General features: G+C 40.1%; 1 protein-coding gene across 3 annotated transcripts in view; it reads left to right on the top strand.

Annotated features, from left to right (window-relative positions):
* CLC-D (chloride channel D) overlaps positions 1-19,210 on the top strand; it is a 386,191-nt gene that overhangs the window by 5,166 nt on the left and 361,815 nt on the right. For all 3 annotated transcript variants that reach the window (XR_016262549.1, XM_089439578.1, XM_089439577.1), the window contains exon 2: positions 6,568-6,640. Coding sequence is in view for 2 of the 3 variants with exons in the window: in XM_089439578.1 (XP_089295704.1) it covers positions 6,568-6,640 (73 nt within the window). In the remaining variant the exon portion in view is untranslated. The remainder of the gene's footprint in view (positions 1-6,567; positions 6,641-19,210) is intronic.

The raw sequence follows: 19,210 nt of genomic DNA, 5'->3' as shown, positions 1-19,210 counted from the left end.
CGGGATGAGGACTCTCCAATCCTCCAGTTCTGTGTCCGTCTCACTCTCCTGCTTCACTTCTTCTTCCCAATCATCTAACAACTTGCGGATTTCTTCATTGGTTCCCTCTCGGTATGCGGTTGCCGCTTCACTAATTAACCTTTTGATAGACTTCCTGCCTCTTCGGCCATCTGATGGACCCAGTTCCGTGTCTTTCCTGGTCGCGTGAGGCTTCTTGCTGTGGCCTCGAGTTTTTGCAGGGTGTGCCATGGTCTCTCTGGCCCAATCTTGTATAGTGCAACAAATTGCATTCCAATTACATTTCATCGTATTTCAATAAGGTTTATGAACACTGGTGGTAGCATTGCAACGCTCCGACCTGCCAACATCATGCCCCCCTATCAGTTGCAATGCCCTATCCATCGAGGTTGCGGGCGGTTTCCCCAGGGAGGACCAGCCCAAGACCTACACCAGGGGTTGCGCTTCGCCACAAATGCCCCCTCTTAGCAACAGTCCAACATGCATTGTCTCCCTAGTCCCAGGTTGGGAGGTGCAGCCGCCTACAGGCTATCGGCCTACCCATGCTAGCATACTCTTTGTTATCCACCTAGTGTTAAAATTTGGGTACCAGAGGACAAGTGGTTCCCTAAGGCTTTGATCTTTGGCCTAGGGAAAAGTGTCCAAATTTATTTTTTACTTTTCTCCTAAAGTGACTTTATAAGTGGTAAAGTCAATTTAATTTAAAAGTGACTTTATAAGTGGTAAAGTTACATTCTAATTTAAAAGTGACTTTATAAGTGGTAAAGTTACATTCTACTTTAAAGGTGACTTTATTAAAGTGAATGAAGAATTAGAAAGTGAAAAAGTGACTATGGAAATAAAAGGCTAAGTGGGTCTTTGTTTAAGTGGGTGAGTTAAAAAATAGAAAGTGAGAATTAAATGCACTTTCGTATCTTAGGGTGCCTTACATATTCCTATGTCTCCAAGGAGAACAGGACCAAGCTAGAGCCCATTGCAGACAAGGGCATCTTTGTGGGTTATAGCGAGACTTTGAAAGTTTATCGGATTTATATTCCTGCGCAGAGGAAAGTGGTTGTCAGGCGGGATGTGAAGTTCGAGGAGGAGAGAGCTTTCAGGAGGTCACGGGAGTTAGAGTATCCAGAGTCACCAGATCCTCAGGAGCAGCTGAGTTAGTCATAGGGATCCAGTGGTCAGGGATCACGAGGTACGTCGATTACAGTGTCAGGTTCATCAGTGAGCAGTGGCTCTCAGAGTCAGGTAGGTGGTTCTTCAGGCAGCATGCAAGGCAGTCTGCAGAGCAGTTCACAAGGTAGTCCACTAATGGACAGTTCGCACGGTACTTCAACATCTACAGGCATAGGTTCAGGCATGAGGTCAGTTGACAGCCCTTCAGGAGTTCAGGCTTCTGATGATAATGAGGATTCTTTCACTCCGGTGGGAGAAGTATGCTCAGGGAAGAGGAAGCCCAAGTGGCCACATCAGTTGCTGGGCCAAAGAGACAGGTTAGAGAGAGTAAACCACGTGAGCAGTTCTGTAGTTACATGGCATTGGTAACAAGCATTGTTGACTCCGAGCCTTCTAGTTATGAGGAGGCAGCTGGCCAGCAGGTCTGGAGAGAGGCCATGATGGAGGAGTATTCTTCTATTATGAAGAACGATGTTTGGGAGGTAGTGCCGAGGCCTGAAGGTAAATCAGTTGTTACTTCCAGATGGCTCTACAAGATAAAGCATGCTGCAGATGGCAGCATCAAGAAGTTCAAGGCTCGATTTGTGGCGAGAGGGTTCTCACAGGTAGAGGGAGTTGACTATGAGGAGACCTTCGCTCCCGTAGCTTGGTATACATCTATTCGCTCCATTATATCGATTGCAGCAGAGATGGGTTGGAAGATCCACTAGATGGATGTGAAGACCGCATTTCTCAATGGCTTCATTCAGGAGGAGGTTTATATTGAGCAGCCGCAGGGCTTTGAGGTGCATGGGAAGGAGTCCCATGTATGCAGATTGAAAAAGGCACTTTATGGCCTGAAGCAAGCTCCTAGAGCTTGGTACTCGAGGATTGATACATACTTGCAGCAGTTGGATTTCACAAAGAGTGAGGCTGATCTGAACCTATACTTCATTGTGGTGGGTGAGGAGCCTCTCATTCTGGTGTTGTATGTTGATGACTTGATCATCACTGGTACAGAGAGACTCATTTGACATTGAAGGCTGCAAGAGAGATCTTGCTTTAGAGTTTGAGATGAAGGATATCGGCTTGATGCATTATTTTCTTGGATTGAAGTTGTGGCAAGAGGAGGGGCATTTCTTCCTGGGACAAGGGAAGTACATTGTGGATATTCTTAGCAGATTTCACATGGAGAACTGCAAACCCATGTCTACACCTATGATCACTAACTGGAAGAAGCTTCATGCTTTTTATTACGAGTTGGTGGATCCTACTCTATGCAGATAGTTGATTGGTTGTTTGATGTATTTGGTCAACACTTGACCAGATATATGTTTTACAGTTAACACTATGAGTCAGTTCATGTGTGAGCCCAGGAGAGTGCATTGGGTAGCTGCGAAACACATTCTTCGTTACTTGTAGAGGACTGTGGATTTTGGTTTGGATTATAGACAGGGTGATGGAGTGAGACTAACAGGGTACACGGATTCAAATTGGGCAGGTTGTGCTTCAGATAGGAAGAGTACTTCCGGGTGTTGTTTTGGGTTGGGTTCGGCAGTTGTGTCGTGGATCAGCCGGAAACAATAGTCAGTTGCATTGAGCTCAACTGAGGTAGAGTATATGGCTGCTAGTTTGGCTAGTTGTGAGGCCATATGGCTTCGCAAGATGTTGTTTGGTCTATTTGGTCAGGCATTGAGACCTTCAGTAATTTACTGTGATAATCAGAGTTGCATAAAACTCACGGAGAATCCAGTTTTTCATGACAGGTCAAAACATATTGAGATCAAGTATCACTTCATTAGAGACTATGTCCAAAAGGGAGCTGTCAAGCTTGAGTACATTTCTACAAATGAGCAGGTAGCGGACATTTTCACCAAAGCCTTACCACGGGGCAAGCATGTATACTTCAGAGACAAGATGGGAGTGGTGAGGAACACTTTCCTCGGTAAGAGGGAGTGTTAAAATTTGGGTACCAGAGGACAAGTGGTTCCCTATGGCTTTGATCTTTGGCCTAAGGAAAAGTGTCCAAATTTATTTTTTTACTTTTCTCCTAAAGTGACTTTATAAGTGGTAAAGTCAATTTAATTTAAAAGTGACTTTATAAGTGGTAAAGTTACATTCTAATTTAAAAGTGACTTTATAAGTGGTAAAGTTACATTCTAATTTAAAAGTGACTTTATAAGTGGTAAAGTTACATTCTACTTTAAAGGTGACTTTATTAAAGTGAATGAAGAATTAGAAAGTGAAAAAGTGACTATGGAAATAAAAGGCTAAGTGGGTCTTTATTTAAGTGGGTGAGTTAAAAAATAGAAAGTGAGAATTAAATGCACATTTATTCTCATCCCTAGATCTAAATGAATCTCAACCATTAGATCTTAGGGTAACCCAAAAGGTCATTTAGAGAATAAAAGGAGAAGAGAAGAGGAAAAGATCAATTCATTTTTTCATGAGCATTTGAGAGAAAGAGAAGAGAGAGCAAGGAGAAAATTTCTGAGCAGTGAGGAAGTGAAGGAGAGCAGCAAGAAGACATTTCAGCAAATCTGGGCAGCAACATTTATTGGCACACATCCCAAGGAAAAACCGTACAGCAGGAGAAAGACACAAAAATCGAGGAAGAGGGACAACAAGTTTTGGGCACATTTTTTGAGGCTGGCCGTACAACATTTAATGTTGTTTTATTGCTATAAAAATTTCTGTTTTGGTTGTTCGCTGATTGGCACAATTTTCGAGGTGGAGTTCAAGCACGGAAATCGAGATAAGTTGTAATTTGTGGTTGCTGGAATTTTTACTGTGTATTTCAGTTTCTTTGTAAAAGCATTTTCAAAAATAAAGAAGAGCTCTCAAACTGGTTTTCCCTAAGAGTTGTAGGGGGTTTTTCCAGGGTCACATTGACCAAAAATCACTGTGTTATTTTCTGTGTGGTTGTCATAATTTTGCTGTGTTTTATTTCTACGATTTCAGCAGTTGTGAAATCTCTAAATTTGTGTTTTCATAAAATTATTGTCATTTCTAGATTTTATAATTTTTATCATGCTTTGATTTAAAACTAAATGCATGGAGTGATAAGGAAAACTGATAACCGGAGTGGGGGTTGAAATTTCTTCACCCAGTGCTCAAAAGGAGGACCCAACCTAGGCATCCACCCATCCCTGAGCCCCATGACGTCGCCATCGCCATCCCGCCTTCCATAGCCAATTTTAATTCCCTCCCCGATTCCCCCCCCCACAGTGGTTCTCTTTCTTCTCCCTCATTCCCTGGTTTCTACAGATCCCCCTTCGACTACGCATGGTCATACTGCAGGGATTATCTTGCAAATTGCAAGTGAACTTGCTGACGCTAACGCCATGGCCCAACCCCCCAGCTTGACCGACGACACGCTTACATGCATCCATGCTAAGCCCTCTGCCTAACACCATCAAAATTCCCATACAGGAGAGCAGAATCTCAAAGCAAAGCGAAATGGAGAGGTTGCCTATCGGGTGCTAGAGACAAACGCAGAGGCCTACATATGCCACCAGCCAACCCCCCCAGTGCCCCTTAGTTTTACAGTCCTTCCCCATAATTCCTTCCCTCTCCCTCAAACGAAACCCGAAGCAGGTCAACATTATGAGAGCGGAGAGATAACTGATAACATACCCGTAATCCTTCGTGTGCAGTGGATGGAAGTGCTGCTGCTCATTGTGCCACAAAACCAGCCCGCCACACCAGTCTCCTTGCCCACAATCACTCCGATACTCACCACCCTTCTCTCCGGAGCAAATACAAAACTCAACACCTCTCTTCCTCCCGCTGCCACCTTTCCCATATACAGTACTCGCCATCATGCAAGGGGCCACCGCACCCATCGCCACGAGCGTGTGGGGGGTAGTGGGTCTGTACGTTGCAGTACACCCCATTAACCCTGAATTAAATTAATAATCTGCCGGCTCGCACCCTGATTGGGGCTGGCAACTTTTAGTTTTTAATTGTATGAATCCCTTCCCGTTCTAACACCAACCATGTTACTAATCTCTCTCTCTCTCTCTCTGTAAAAAATCCAAACTGTTCTTGTGATATACATTTAGAAAAAACAGTCTTCTGCCTATTTGCATTAATTTTAGAAATTTTCTTATAAATTGAATTGCATAATGAAATTGGCAGGAAATCTTCAAAGGAGGGAGGGGCATCTTGCTTAGGAATGAGTGCCACAAATGGTGAGTTAAATGCATTTAGAGCCTCGCCAGAAATTCTAGTTTCATTGACCACCCTTAGAAAATCTTCCTCCAAAAGGTCATAGAAGCCAAGATAAAATTCCTGTCTATCCATCCAAACCCAGACTTTTGGCTTTCTGAAAAGATTTCAGAACATCCTCGAGCAATTTTTCTGAGTCTTCTGCCTTTAATTCTTCATTTTGGGCTTCTGCAATAAACCATGGGAAGTATGAAGTCATATGGATGATCTCAGCTATGTTGGCCCTAGGAGGTTCTAGGTGTAGCCTTTTGAAATAGGAGAGTCCCATCTGAGCTAGGTCCTAAAATCTTCTGATCTTAGAACCATCCTCCTTTTCCATTTCCGAAATGTGGTGTTAATATGTTTCCTGTTTTTTGGATAGTTCTGAACAAAATTGGTGTCATCATCTCCTTCTGCCAACCTGACAGCTCTACTCTTCATCCTCCACTTTGCTTCCTCGAATCAAGTAACTTCCTTTTTGTCCCCTTCAATTCTTTTAACTTGGTCTTCTCTGTTTCTGTGAATATACCAGCAGTATTTTGATTGAACAAATGAGCTATGAAGGCTTTCACATTCAAAAGGTCCTGCTGGGAAAAATATGTACTTGTTTAGCCCATTCAATTGTTACCTTCTTTACACTTTTAAGATTGTCTGCAAATTGATACATTGCTGAATCTTCACAGGAATTATCAAACTGCTGCCATTCCTGCCTAGCAGGATGTACAATCTCTTCATCCTCTAACCACTTAAGATTAAATTTGCTGTGCCCAGAGAGAGTTTAAGTACCAATCTAAGACTATAATTTAAATCAAAACAGTCAAAGCCCAACTTAAGTAAATGGAAGATGTTGGCTGTAACACAGCTGCAAATGCCGAGAAATCAATTGTTTGTGCAAATGATTGTCCATCTCAGAGATATGGAAAATGTAACGTCAACACAAACTTACGATTGTATAAATAACACAGGGGTAGTTAAATTTCTGTGAGGGTATCAATTTGGTTTTGATACATATCTTCTAAAATTCCCATGGTATGTTATAATGAATCTATTATATGGCTGTTTTAGAATTATCTCAAAAATAATTATTGATTTTTGCATCTGCAAAAAATTATCAGTTGTCTTTTTTGGATTTGTAGAAAAAACTTAACTTTTTAATTACCTTGTTATCTTTATGGTTACCTACGTCTTTTGCAGGCTCAAAGAAGAATGCTGTATGTTGGATACATTGTGTTTGTAAAGTGGTTCTTTGCGCTTCTCATTGGCATTGGTAAGCAAAAAAAATTTCTGTTGGCTAGCTACCGAACATTGCCTTAATAAAGCAGAAATGATGACAGAAATGGCTTCTATCAATAAATCTTATTGCAACTTATGACTATAATCTTACTGCATCTTATGACTACAAGGTTAACAGTAGAGATTACCCTCTGAACAGATAGATTTTTTTTTTTTACCTGTATTCACCATTGGACATTTTGTCTGACAGAGTCTTAGCATGATCTGTATGATCTCATTCAAATAAAATTTATTTTGCTTTAATTGGTATATATGCTATCTATGAAAATAATGAGGCAAAAATCCGACTGATGAGTAAACCTTATTAAAGTGTTTAAAAATTGTAAGGGGGTGTGACATGTTCACACATAAGCTCTAACTACAAATCTTTGTGAGACCCTTTGCTTCTTTTGCATTTGATCTCCCTTCCACCTTTAGAAAATTACACGCTGTGTAGGTTTTAACCCTGTACAGAAATTACCTGCGTATGAATTCTAAAAACAGAAAATAAACAGTGGCGAAAGCATAAAACATAAAACAGATATACACAGAGATTTTCCTCTGGATTCCAAAACCGGGACTCCCAGATTGATTTTTCATTATATTCCTTTCAATGTTAACGGTTATGTTCTAATCCAGGGTTAATGGATTGGGGTTTATGGATGCTTCGGCATATATATATATATATATATATAAATCCCAAACCATTAACCCTGGATTAGAACATAACTGTAGTTCTCTTGACCGGATCTACAAGATACCATGGGTAGAAAACCATTATGCCCAAAACCATAGGTAGGTCCGCCCACCTAATATAGGGTCCAATTTTTTTTTTTTTTCCCGGGGCAACGGGATTACCACCCCCTTCAAACCCCCCAAAAGGGGGGGCAGTAGTGACCCCTCCCACTGAGCCCAGCGCAACGGAGGGGTGCTTGGCCACCCTCCCTTTAACCCCCCAGCTTCACATGTGGGGCTAGTCGTGAAAAGAATATAACACATACCCAACACGCTGAATGTTTCTCTTGACTGTTGTTTTTTCCACATATTTTGAAATGTTATTCTTCTCCCTTATTTTAATAGCCTCCATATTATTGTGTCATTTTCCTCAAGTTTTAGGATATCATCCCTTTGACCTTTGTGCTTATGTTTTCCAGCATTTCTCATTGTAATATTTTTTTCTTTCGGTTTTTCTGTTGGTATTGACTACAATTGTATTTTTGTTTCTGTGTTTTCCTCTTGTTGTCACACAATCACTCACTTCTCGAGATAATGTCCTAAAGGTCTTGCGAGGAGAACTAAGAGGAAGGCCACTGTCAGCTCACCAACCCTTTTCTTCACTTTAGGCTGGCTCTCATCCGGCTCGAGGGGGACTTCCCTAGAATAAGATTGTTAGAACTTGGGCTAGAAAGTCCAATGTGAAATAAAAGATGGTTCTAGCAAGACAAATTTTTATGAGTTGAGTAAATAAAGTGGATAGAAGGACCAGCGATTAGTGTCTTATCATTGGACATATGGGGTCAAATTAAGGTTCACAGGAGGCTGTCCTATTGAGGAAAAGATGGTAATTAAGGCTGAAACACTAGCGCTACAAAGGCCCTTTCCTTGCTGTCCCAAATTCCAAAAACGTAACTATGGAGATTACTAAAGCATATGAACTCCAACATGTATGAAGATTATGATTACCCAGAATGAAATATGTGCGTTCAACGAAACATGGAGAAATAATGCAGCCATAAACACATCCCAATGATCACATGGAAAATGGAGAGAACCTACCAAATTCTTACTTCATAAACATATGTCAAGATATTTCAACAGCAAGAGAAATTGCCATAAATATCTGAAAGATTTACTCACCCACAGAATAGATGAGTTGATCCTCTGAACACATCCAATAGATATTCAACTAATTTCCAAGGGATTTCTCCCCAAATCCAACCATGAGAAATGTGTGAGGGAGCTACTCTTTAAATAAAGTTGAGCTCCATCTCCTTTTATATAAAATATAAATGTCTCTCTTAGATCCACAATTTGCTCAAGGGATAGTAATAAAATAAATAAATACTCAACCTTCTCGACTACTTCTCAGTTCTCCCAAAAAAAGAAACAAGTGATTTTAGATCGACTTCTCTTCCAATAAGTAATAATAATGATCAGCATGACCAACTCAAATTGTTTCCGCATCCCTGGGATCTTTAAGATTTTATTCTTTGTGATGATCTTCTCCTATATCTGGGTGCATCTCTTCCTCAACTCATTTGATCAAGTAAAAGGAGGTCCAAAGGTCCATATGGGCTTACTCAAGAGGAGCGCTCCAATTCTTTGACTATGATTTTCATTCATGTACATAAACAGCCATCTTTAAGAGGTTTGTTTTCTTCCTTAAACCATGCTAGCTGTTTCCTCCAAGAAAGCTAACAAACTCTTCAAGAATTGAAAGAATGGATGATGCTGTGCAATAACTGATTTTAGGTTGCTACAACAACCTCCCCCAAACGAAGTGACCTGCATATGTGTGCCAATAATGTAGAAGCATGTGCCAAGCACAAAATAACCACCATTCAGGATTCCAAGACAGGGTGTTCTAGGAATGAATGCATGAGTGGACCACATCTCCATTAAGGTCTCAACCACCACATAAAAGGTCCACAAATATAACTGTTATGCGGTTGAGTGGACCTAGTGAAATATTCTAGGTGGAACAGCTTTCAAAGCTTGCCAGCAACTCCATGGAATAATCAAAAGAAGCTTTGGAGGTCTCCTTAAATGAGGTGCTCTTGTAGCTCACATGGTGATCATTAAACACTGTTCTCATCTCCAAGGCTGCTGGAAAGTCCTTACTGCTGGCACATCTTTACTGCAGGTTAGCTCAGTGAAACATCTCAAGTGCTTGAAACTCCCTTAAGATAATAGTGCTGATTGTTTCTTTTTATGCTATGTGCCTCCCTTGGTAGTGGCCTCTGACTATGTAACAAACTCAAAAGATCTCATAAATGAATATGCAAAAGATGGATGTAATGAAGGGTGTTCTCAAACCATTGCTGTGAGTCCCTAGCAGTATGAACATTGAGATAAACAGGGCAGCAATGATAAAATCACCTTTTTCAGCCTCTAATTGATGCTGTAATACATTAGTGATCTTTGTTTGTGGAGCGACCCTCATAATTATTCCTACTGCTGGCTGTATGATGGAAACTGTGTGATGATGGACGGACTATAAACTGTTTACTTATCATGAAGAGAAATTCTGCTATAATTGTTCACCTTCCAGCTGCCAAATACTTAAGGCCTGGTAAACCCTGAACAGACTAAACACTAATTTGTGAGTACGCAGCAATCAAGCTTTGTTAGACAGCTGCTTGGTAGGAAGGAATACTGGCAGCTACATGAAGGCTTCCATGGAACATCTGAAAATTTCAAAATTGATAATTGTCTTGCTATGGACAAATGTCAAATATATATCTGGTAGCAGTCTCTAACAGCAATTGTGGATTCATCCTCAAGGTAAACTTTCCCTGTAGTCTTCTGGGAGACTTCCATGTCAATGATGATGGTATATTTGAGATCCTTGTGAGCTCATGATTTTGATGCGCTACTTTCTGGTGACATTTGAGACACTGCTATTTTTAGCAAGGGCTACATGTTAAATCTGATCACACATTTTGAATCCAAATTGAAAATTGAGATCGATGAGTATAGTTTCATGAGCATTCAAGGACTCTCTATTTTTAGCAGTGCCTATTTTTAGGCATGCTATTTTTGGCAGAGTTTTACTAGCTGTTCAACATTTTCTAAATTTTCCTATTTTTAGGGGGATTGCTATTTTTGGCACATCTATTTATAATTTTATATTATGCGACATGTGGCAGTCTCATGTGATGGCATGACGACTTCTTGTTGAGACACGTGGCAGTTTCTGGGACAGGCAAGTGGTAGAATTTGGACACATAGATGAGTCAATAGTGATGTGGCGAGCACATCGGTAAATTGGGGGATTTCTTGAGTCATTAGAGCACATGCATGAGTCAACTGGAGTCCACTGGGGACATAGGCATAGATGTAGGAGTGAGTTGGCACCCTCTGGGAGTTAACTGGGTCACATGCATGCATGGAGTTAACAAGATACTCTTTTTGAGTTAAATAAGCACATGCACTCTCTCTCTTTACTTCACTTCAGTTTAACTCAGATTATCTCCACCTCACTCAAGTTCACTTTAGTTTGACTCTATTGCATTAGTACTTCACTCCATTTTATCCTTAGTTGACTAATGCATTGGTTTCTCTCTCTCCACTCTATCCTCACTTCACTCCACCTTTCCTCTAGTGAACAAGGTGCATGGATTATTCCCTCCACTTTTCCCTCTAGTTAACTAAGTTTTCTTCACTTTCATTGTTAGTCACACTCTAGCAAACCTCCACATCACCCAAGTGCATGGTTTCTTCTCTAGTTCGTTGCCATTTAATGAAGAGAGACTCCTAACTTGACTAGTCACATTAACACTTCTCCTCCACTTTGAGTCCACTCAAACTACACTATAGGATACTTCATCTCATGACAATGCAGAGCTTCCCTAGCGAAAATCAAGCGCTTAGCTACTACTCTTCGGATTAAGAGAGTTCACATTAATTTGGACTAAGGCATACGTTCACTTGATGGGAGTTGGATGGTGAGTTCACTTAACTAAACTAATTAATGCACACGAGAATGATTCGTGGCTAATTTGACCAACCTATCTCACTAATGCGCATAGGGGGAAAGAGTCCTTAAAAAGAAGGTGTTGGTTATATTGAAGCTTGTGGTAGCTTCAGAAGGTCTTTTGCATAGGCTTGGTGTCTTAACATGTGGAAGATGATTTATTGCCTCTTTAGGTGTTTGCTTGGTGGAGAAAGTGATTCATGTCTTCTTTCATAAGTCTAACTTAGGAAAATTTCAATAACTAAAGTCAATTAATTATTATGGACTAGTAAGTCATTTTATAAGGATAAATAATGTAATTATTAAGTGACTTAGTAATAATCTCAACCATTGATCTCTAAGATGTTCTAGAAGGCAGATTCAGGTTAGGGATTTGAGCTTAATGAAGACTATAAAAGAAGCCTAGTGAAGAGGTGAAGAAACAAGAACAAGGAGGGAGAAGCAACGACAACATTTTTGGGAAAGTTCTCAAGAATGAGAGGGCGAATTTTTTGGAGCATGAGGCTCAGCTTGACTGAGGAGAAGGAAGAAGAATATAAGGATAATTTTGTGATGTTTCCAGGAGGCCGATTTGCTAGGAATTGGAGAGGTTGAATTGCTGAAGTGAGAAGGAGGCGCAGTTGTTGGGGAGGTTGATTTTCCAGGGCTGAGTCATGAGTGCGCAAAGGCCAGGTGAGAGCTAGGTGCAGAGGTCGATTTTCTGGTGAGAGGTGGGCTGGTTTTCTTTAGTCCGAATTTCTTCAGAGGTTGATTCCAGTTGGTTGATTTTCCTTAGGCCGAATTATTTTAGTGGGGCCGAGTTGCATGTTCCAGTCACTGTATTTTTCTTTGTAAATTCTCAAGTCTTGATTTTCCAAATTAATAAATGACAAAGAATTGTCATGGGCAAATAATTTCTATTGCAATGTGTGATTGATCTCTCCGATTTATTTCTGTTGCATATATTTCTAGATGTTAAAATACCAGTGATTTTATTTTTTGGTAATTCAGGATTTATTTTGTTAATTAAATAAATTGTTGGGAATAAATAATTTTCGTGAGAAAATAAATCTGGGTTGGTATTAGGAGATTTAACATGGTATCAAAGCTTTCTAGATAATTTTGAGAGTGAGATCCAAAATCTCTAGGGTTTGCAACACGAGTTTCTCTTTTATATGACATTAGAATTATTTTTAAATTTTGCAGTTTGATTTTATGGCTGTGGTCTTGTTGACCACGCCATGTCAACTATCCATAGTTGTACATGTTTTGGCGCAAGGATTTCCATCATGTTCGAGCACTTAGATGATCCAGATATTCATCATTATCAGCTATATGTACATTGAAGTTTTGTAAACCCATTCTGCATTTTGTAATGTAAATGATGCTAGTAAGACAAATGTATGTTACAACCAAGGTAAGTTTATCTTTCTGATGATGATTTCTGTGCTAAGAGGTTTTTTGTCTCACTTATTCATGTGTGTTTCTAAACACGGATGATCGACAAAGTTTTTCCCTCTAGCCTCACCCTAAAGCTAGGGTGGATTTTGTTGTCAGAATCTTAAATGAGTCATAGTGTTATTTATCGAGTCTTTGTAAAAGGGATTTGGGAATAATTCTATCATGTCCGAGCACTCAGATGATCCATAGATTCATCATTATTAGCTATATGTACCCTGAAGTTTTGTAAACCCATTATGCATTTTGTAATGTAAATGATCCTAGTAAGACAAATATATGTAACAACCAAGGTAAATTTATTTTTTTGATGATGATTTCTATCCTAGGAGGTTTTTTTCTCACCGATTCATGTGTGTTTCTAAACATAGATGATTGGAAAAGTTTTTTCCTCTAGCTTCACCCCAAAGCTAGGGTGGATTTTGTCGTCAAGATCTTTAATGAATCCTAGTGTTATTTATCGAGTCTCTTTAAAAGTGATTTGGGAATAATTTTAACTATTTGGTTAGATTATTTTATTACAAGTCACTTAGTCTACTAGATCATATTTTGTTTCGCAAAAATGGATAAATGTTGAGTGTTTATAACGAACGGGTGTCCCCCCTTCATGGGTTAGAAATGTAATATTTCATCTAAATAATATTTCAGCTATAATGCTAAAGTATTAGAGGGTTGGAAAAATTAATAATCCCCTTATGAGTCAATTAATTAAATTTTCTGGTTAAAATAAATTAAAATGCTAAAGCCAGAAATTTAATTATTTTAGGTCCTAGGATACATTAAATTCTCCAACATTTAAAATTCGTGCGTTTTAAAGTTTTTGATTTTTGGAGGTCCCCAACCAAGGGAATATTGAAAATTTCAAGATATTTTGGACCCTTGGGCCTTAGTAGTTAAGTCAAAGTCGATTTTTTGGGGCAATTAACTCAAAATAATCAATTTTGAGTAATTAAAAGGAAATTAAAATTGAAAGCGAATTTCCTCAAAAAGTAACTTTATTTCAACAATGATGATTAAAATATCATTTGATCTTCATCAACAATTGAGATTGCTTTGACGGGGATCAAGCTATTTAGCTGTTGGAGAATTTATATATAAATTAAAGGTCTCTCTCCATTATTTGGATTCGATCATTGAATCGTGTACTTGCTCTGAGAAAGCTCTTAACTTTTTTCTGGTTAATAAAACGCAGACTTTGTGGTTTCAGACTGTGGTGTCTCTTTCAAATTTATGTGGGTAATATTGCTCTTAATACTCTGTTGCTTTTATTTGTATTTGTTGGATGATAGCCTTTGAGGATTGATCTGTGCACAGGTATCTTGCACAAATTATCATTTTGATTTGATAGAACTAACATGTATCTCTATTTTTTGATGATCTTATGATTATTTTGAATCTCTATTAATCTAACAATCAGATCTAAGTGTGCAAAAGTTATCATTCAGGATTTGGGCGTTTGGGGAAGTCCTCAGCTGGACCAACTGACTCTCAGATTACAAAATCTAAAGAGCCTACTGTTTTTAATTTCTGAAGTCATCTTACAAAATATTTTATTTGCAGGGTTTTTCTTGGGCTTGTGCCTCTTTAAAATTTCCAGTTTATTTATAAATTTGTGCAAAATTGTTTAGATCTGGCTAATAGAGGGCTTTGATCTGCAGATCTGCTAGATCTGTAGAATATTATTGTAGATTTGTAAATTTCAATTTTTTTAATTCATTGGGGTTTTGGGTATTTCATATTTTTGTATATAGAGGTTTTGGGGTTTTCTGCCTTTTGTTTGTGTAGGAATAGATTTGAAGATTGCAGACGATTTTTGTGGATTTTGGAGATAGATCTAGGCATTGAAGGGCAAAATCTGATCTCCATTTTATTTGCAGGTTGAAGAGAATTTTCAAAAAGATCGTGGGCAATTTTTTTTAGGGCCTGGAGGCCCTGAGTTGGCCATCTCCATCTCCCTGCTCCCTCTTCTTTTCTTCTTGGTCTGCGCTCGACCTTCCCTCCTTCTTCTCGGCCTCCTCCATTCCCTCTTCTCCCTCATCCTCCTCTCGGCCTCCCTCATCTCACCCTCAAGCCTCTCTTCTTTCACTCCCTATCACCAAAATTTTTTCCCATAAAATTCCCAAAAAATTTTAACAATTTTTTTTAACAAAAATTTGAGATAATTTTATTTTTTTGTTCTTCTCCTTCTAAGTTTGGTATTTGGATTTGAAGATTTTCAGTGACTTGGGCAGCTTGTCTCCAAGTATCTTCAAGCCCCTAAGGGCTGACTGGTGCACATCCTCTAAACCCTTACCTCATTTCATTTATCTGATTGAAAGCAAGACTAATACTGTCATAAAATTTCAGTTAACTAAAGTTTAGCAACAAATTTAGTTTGCAATCTTTTATTGCAGTACATTTCAGAAATAGAATTATTTTCAGAAACTTTTGCATGCTAATTGACAAATTTTTGAATATTATTTCACTGTTTTTTCAGTAATTTATTTCTGAGTTTTAAGATCAAATGCATCACTAGATTGAAAATAGTTAAACTTAGAAATTTTCTGAATTATTAATTATTAGTTTGTCATTTGAAGTTTCTGCTGTTACACAGAGAAAAAATCTGAATCTTAAGTGGTTATAGGAGTTATTGTTTAAAATAAATTGTTGGCATTACCATTTGTTTTAAGAGCAGATTACTAGAACTGATATTTCAGACTTTGCACCTAATTGTTGTGATCTGAGTTTAAACACTTAATTTAATTTCTGAAGTACATTTGTTTTTACATGCTCATTCAGGAAGGATTAATTTAGTTTTACTTATGCATCTAATGATCTCTGATTGAGTACCTCATACAAATGGATTTCTGAATATAAAGTGTTTTATTTCCAACATTTTACATTGGTTTCCTATTGTGTTTTTAGTAATTACTTGTGCAGACTTCATATTTTACATTGCTAGTATAAGTATTTGTTTTCACATTAAGATCATTTTTCTGAGCCTTAAGTTAAAAACCACTCAAGACATATTTATGGAATAACTCATATTTTAGGCCCTCCTTTCACATCATTTCACTTTGCATTTGCATACTATGCTAGTACTTACACATTAAAATTTTACTTCCAAGCATAAGTTTGGTCGATAAAAACATTAAGGGATCAAACTTAGAACATGCATTTAACTAAAATTAATCAAGTCCTTGCATTTCACATAGCTTTTAAGTTTTGCATTTGCATATAAGATAGTCAAATCATTCATCAGCAGTTTTCCATCCATTACTTGGACTTTATTTCCTTTGCAAGATAGTTGACTCCACAAGGCACTGGTATCATTTTCCTCAAATCAAATTGAATCCTTCAAAATCTTGCGCAATCTAAACAAGTATTGGTTGCTTAGCTGTGTCTCCCAGATTGGTTGGTTCCCAACTAATTTTCCCTCATTCCATTTCCATAGGGTCTACCTCTCTTAGTCTGCTATTGGGAGACAACTCAAACAGAGAGAGTGGGGATCAGTGTGACAACCCTTGATCTGAGCCGTTGTCACAGTGCCTAGACATTCTATGCGACAACATGTCTATTTGTGAAGATGGTATCACCGAGTAGTTTGCGATATGAAGATAGGTTGTTGTTGGAATTTCTAAGTCTAACTGTTAGAAACCCTTCATGTACTTTATTAATTTATTCCTATCTACTTGTTCTGTTAATTAACAAGTTATTTACCATGTAAATACTGGAAATAAATACAAGTACATGCTCAACACATTACAGATCATCAACTGAAGGAAACAGAAACAAGTACACAAGTGACACCGTTGTTTTTGGACTAATGTCCCCAGAAAAACCCAATGCGGGAAAATCGGTGCAACTATCTGAGAGTTTGATTTATTAAGCAGTTTCAGAATACAATCTGGGTGCCAAATCCGGCTCACCCAACAGAGAAAAATCTCGGCAGTAGTACCTCTCTACTCGGAAGCAGATATTCCGGTTGAAACCCCGGATAAACACTCTGGCAGCTTCACAGCTCCAATCTGCCCCACGAAACCCCAGCTTCAGCCTCTAGGGACTGCGTCAGCTCTTTCTGGCCCAACGTCACTCTGGCTTGGCCTGTGTCAGCCTCTGGAGGCACTGCGTCAGTCCTCTGGCCCTTTGCATCACTCACACTGGCCCTTTGAGGCACTGCGCAGCTCTTGGCTGGCTCTGCGTGAGCCTTGGCTGGCTCTGTGTGAGCCCTAGCTGGCTCTGCGTGAACCCTTGGCTGGTTCTGCGTCCCTCTCTCTGGCTATTGCGTTGATCCTCTCGGTGCTATCTCTGCCTCTCTGCTTCTGTATTCGCTGCCCCTCAACTGCAACTCTGATCACTCTCTCAACTTTCTTAGCAAACCCAACCCCAGAAAGTCGAAATCTTGATCTCTTGGTGTGTTCTCCAAGTGACCCTCAAGCCTCCTCTTATACTTTTCTCGTTGACAAATCAACGGTCGAGATTAAGTCCCTAATCAGTGGCTAAGATTAGATATGGCTTGATTTGTGACTTTTGGACCATTCTAACATAGTTTTATATGAATTCACATTAATATTTTATTTTCCATATGTTTAGACTTAGGGACTTTATTAAAAATATTAATTATTTTAATATCTCCCAAATTGTTTAGAATTTGCCCAAACCTTTTCTAGGTATTGGAGATCTTATGTGCTTTAGCCTCTCCACCAATTTTCGTGGCTAGAGCACATCCGATGCTACCCCAAATCAACACTCCCTTTTAGCGAGGACTGTGCTCTAGCAATACTCCTCACTGAGTATCACCCTGATCATCCAACATCGGTCCCTATGCTGATGCTAGGCCTGCTGCCCATCATCTGCACTGCTGCATCCTGTACTGCTACCCATGGCCCTGCCGCTGCATCCATACTGCACCTCCCTCTGCATCCGTGCTGCTGCCCATGGCCCTGCCACTGCCACTGCTGCATCTGCACTGTAATCCCTCTCATCATGTTGCATCGTGCTGCCCATAGCACTGCCATTGTTAACTGCTGCACTGCAACTCAGTTACTGAGAAGTAAGTAACTGATCTCCCAACTCTGACATCTCCTTCAGGCGAAAGACACCCATGATGCTGAAGCTCCCTCTGTCGCTGATAAGTTCTCCCTCTTTGACCTCTGCGTTGCTGCAACTATTCCATGCATCTCGCACCGTTGCACACCTCTCTATGCCATCTTGCACTGGTGCAACATTCCTGTGCTTCTCGCACTGCTGCCTCACGCTGTCTTGGGAATCCTGCATTATAGCTCCCTCTGTCGCTTCATTTGCATTCGTCTCCACTGACATCTGCCAGTACTGCTACTCCTCTTTGGGGCTCCCGTAGCAAGGTCTAATCCAAGAGGTTGGGTACCTCGAGGATCCCGCCCCTCATCTCTTGTAGTCCGTCTGACTACAGCTTGATGTCTCCCCACTTCCGCTCAAGTGGTGTGTGAGCACTCATGGCACAGTCATCGTCTGTCTCCACTTCCTTCTCTGCCCTTGCTGGTGCAGCCTTGGTCTTGGAGGCCTCTCTCTTGCTCTTCTTCCTTGGACACTGGGTCGCATAATGACCTAGCTCCCCACAGTGAAAGCATTTGACCTTGGAGAGGTCCTTCTTCTTCCGTTTCCCCTGCTTTCCCTCAGATGCTAGGGCAACATCCACCTCCTTCTCCTTGATTCTGATCCCCTTGCCGTTGTTTCCTGTCTTGCTCAACCTTCTGATCTCTTCTTGGCGAAGAGCCGCCCACATTTCCTCCCAATCTGGAAGGGTTGCCCTGCCTAGTATGCTCTGGACAAACACCTCCCAGTCTTTTGAGACTGCGTTCAGGGTTGTTCTCACCATCAATTCTTGATTCGGCGTGGCTCCTATGGAAGTTAGCTGATCTTGGATCTCCTTCAATCGACTGAGAAAGGGGTTGATCTGTTCTCCCTTCTGCATCTGGTATGATCGCAACTGATTTTCTAGTAACATCCTTCTCTGCACAGAAGTATGCTGGTACAATTTCTTTAGGGCCTCCCACATCTCATTTGCCATGTTCTTTTCGGCAATATGTGGTACCACATGGTCCTTGACCCCGTCAAGAATGATGCTCTTGGCCCTCGCCATTGCCTCTTTGTATTTGTCGTTATCAGCTGGGTCAACTGGGATAACTATTGTCCTCAAGACGAAGTGCTTGACACGATTTCTGTCTAGAACGGATAGGATTATGGCCTTCCAGACTACGAAGTTTGAGGCTTCGTCCAGTCTATCTTGGTCTCTTACCTCGTTCACTGTGATCTCGTTGCTTCTCTACTTCCCTCCTAGAAGGTCTTGGAGTGACCCCCTCTGAGCCTCGATTTCCCTCCTGGAAACCCTTCTGCCAATATCGAGATGCCCCCCACTCTGATCGTTAGTGCAACTGCACCACTAATCCGGATTTCTCGGCTAGAAATCCTCGG

The sequence above is a fragment of the Pinus tabuliformis genome, chromosome 9, assembly GCF_031772625.1.
Source record: "Pinus tabuliformis cultivar Carrire ecotype Pingquan chromosome 9, CPIR1, whole genome shotgun sequence".
Classification (NCBI taxonomy): Eukaryota; Viridiplantae; Streptophyta; class Pinopsida; order Pinales; family Pinaceae; genus Pinus; species Pinus tabuliformis.
The sequence above is the reverse complement of the archived record's forward strand: the minus strand, read 5'-3'. Positions and strand labels throughout refer to the sequence as shown.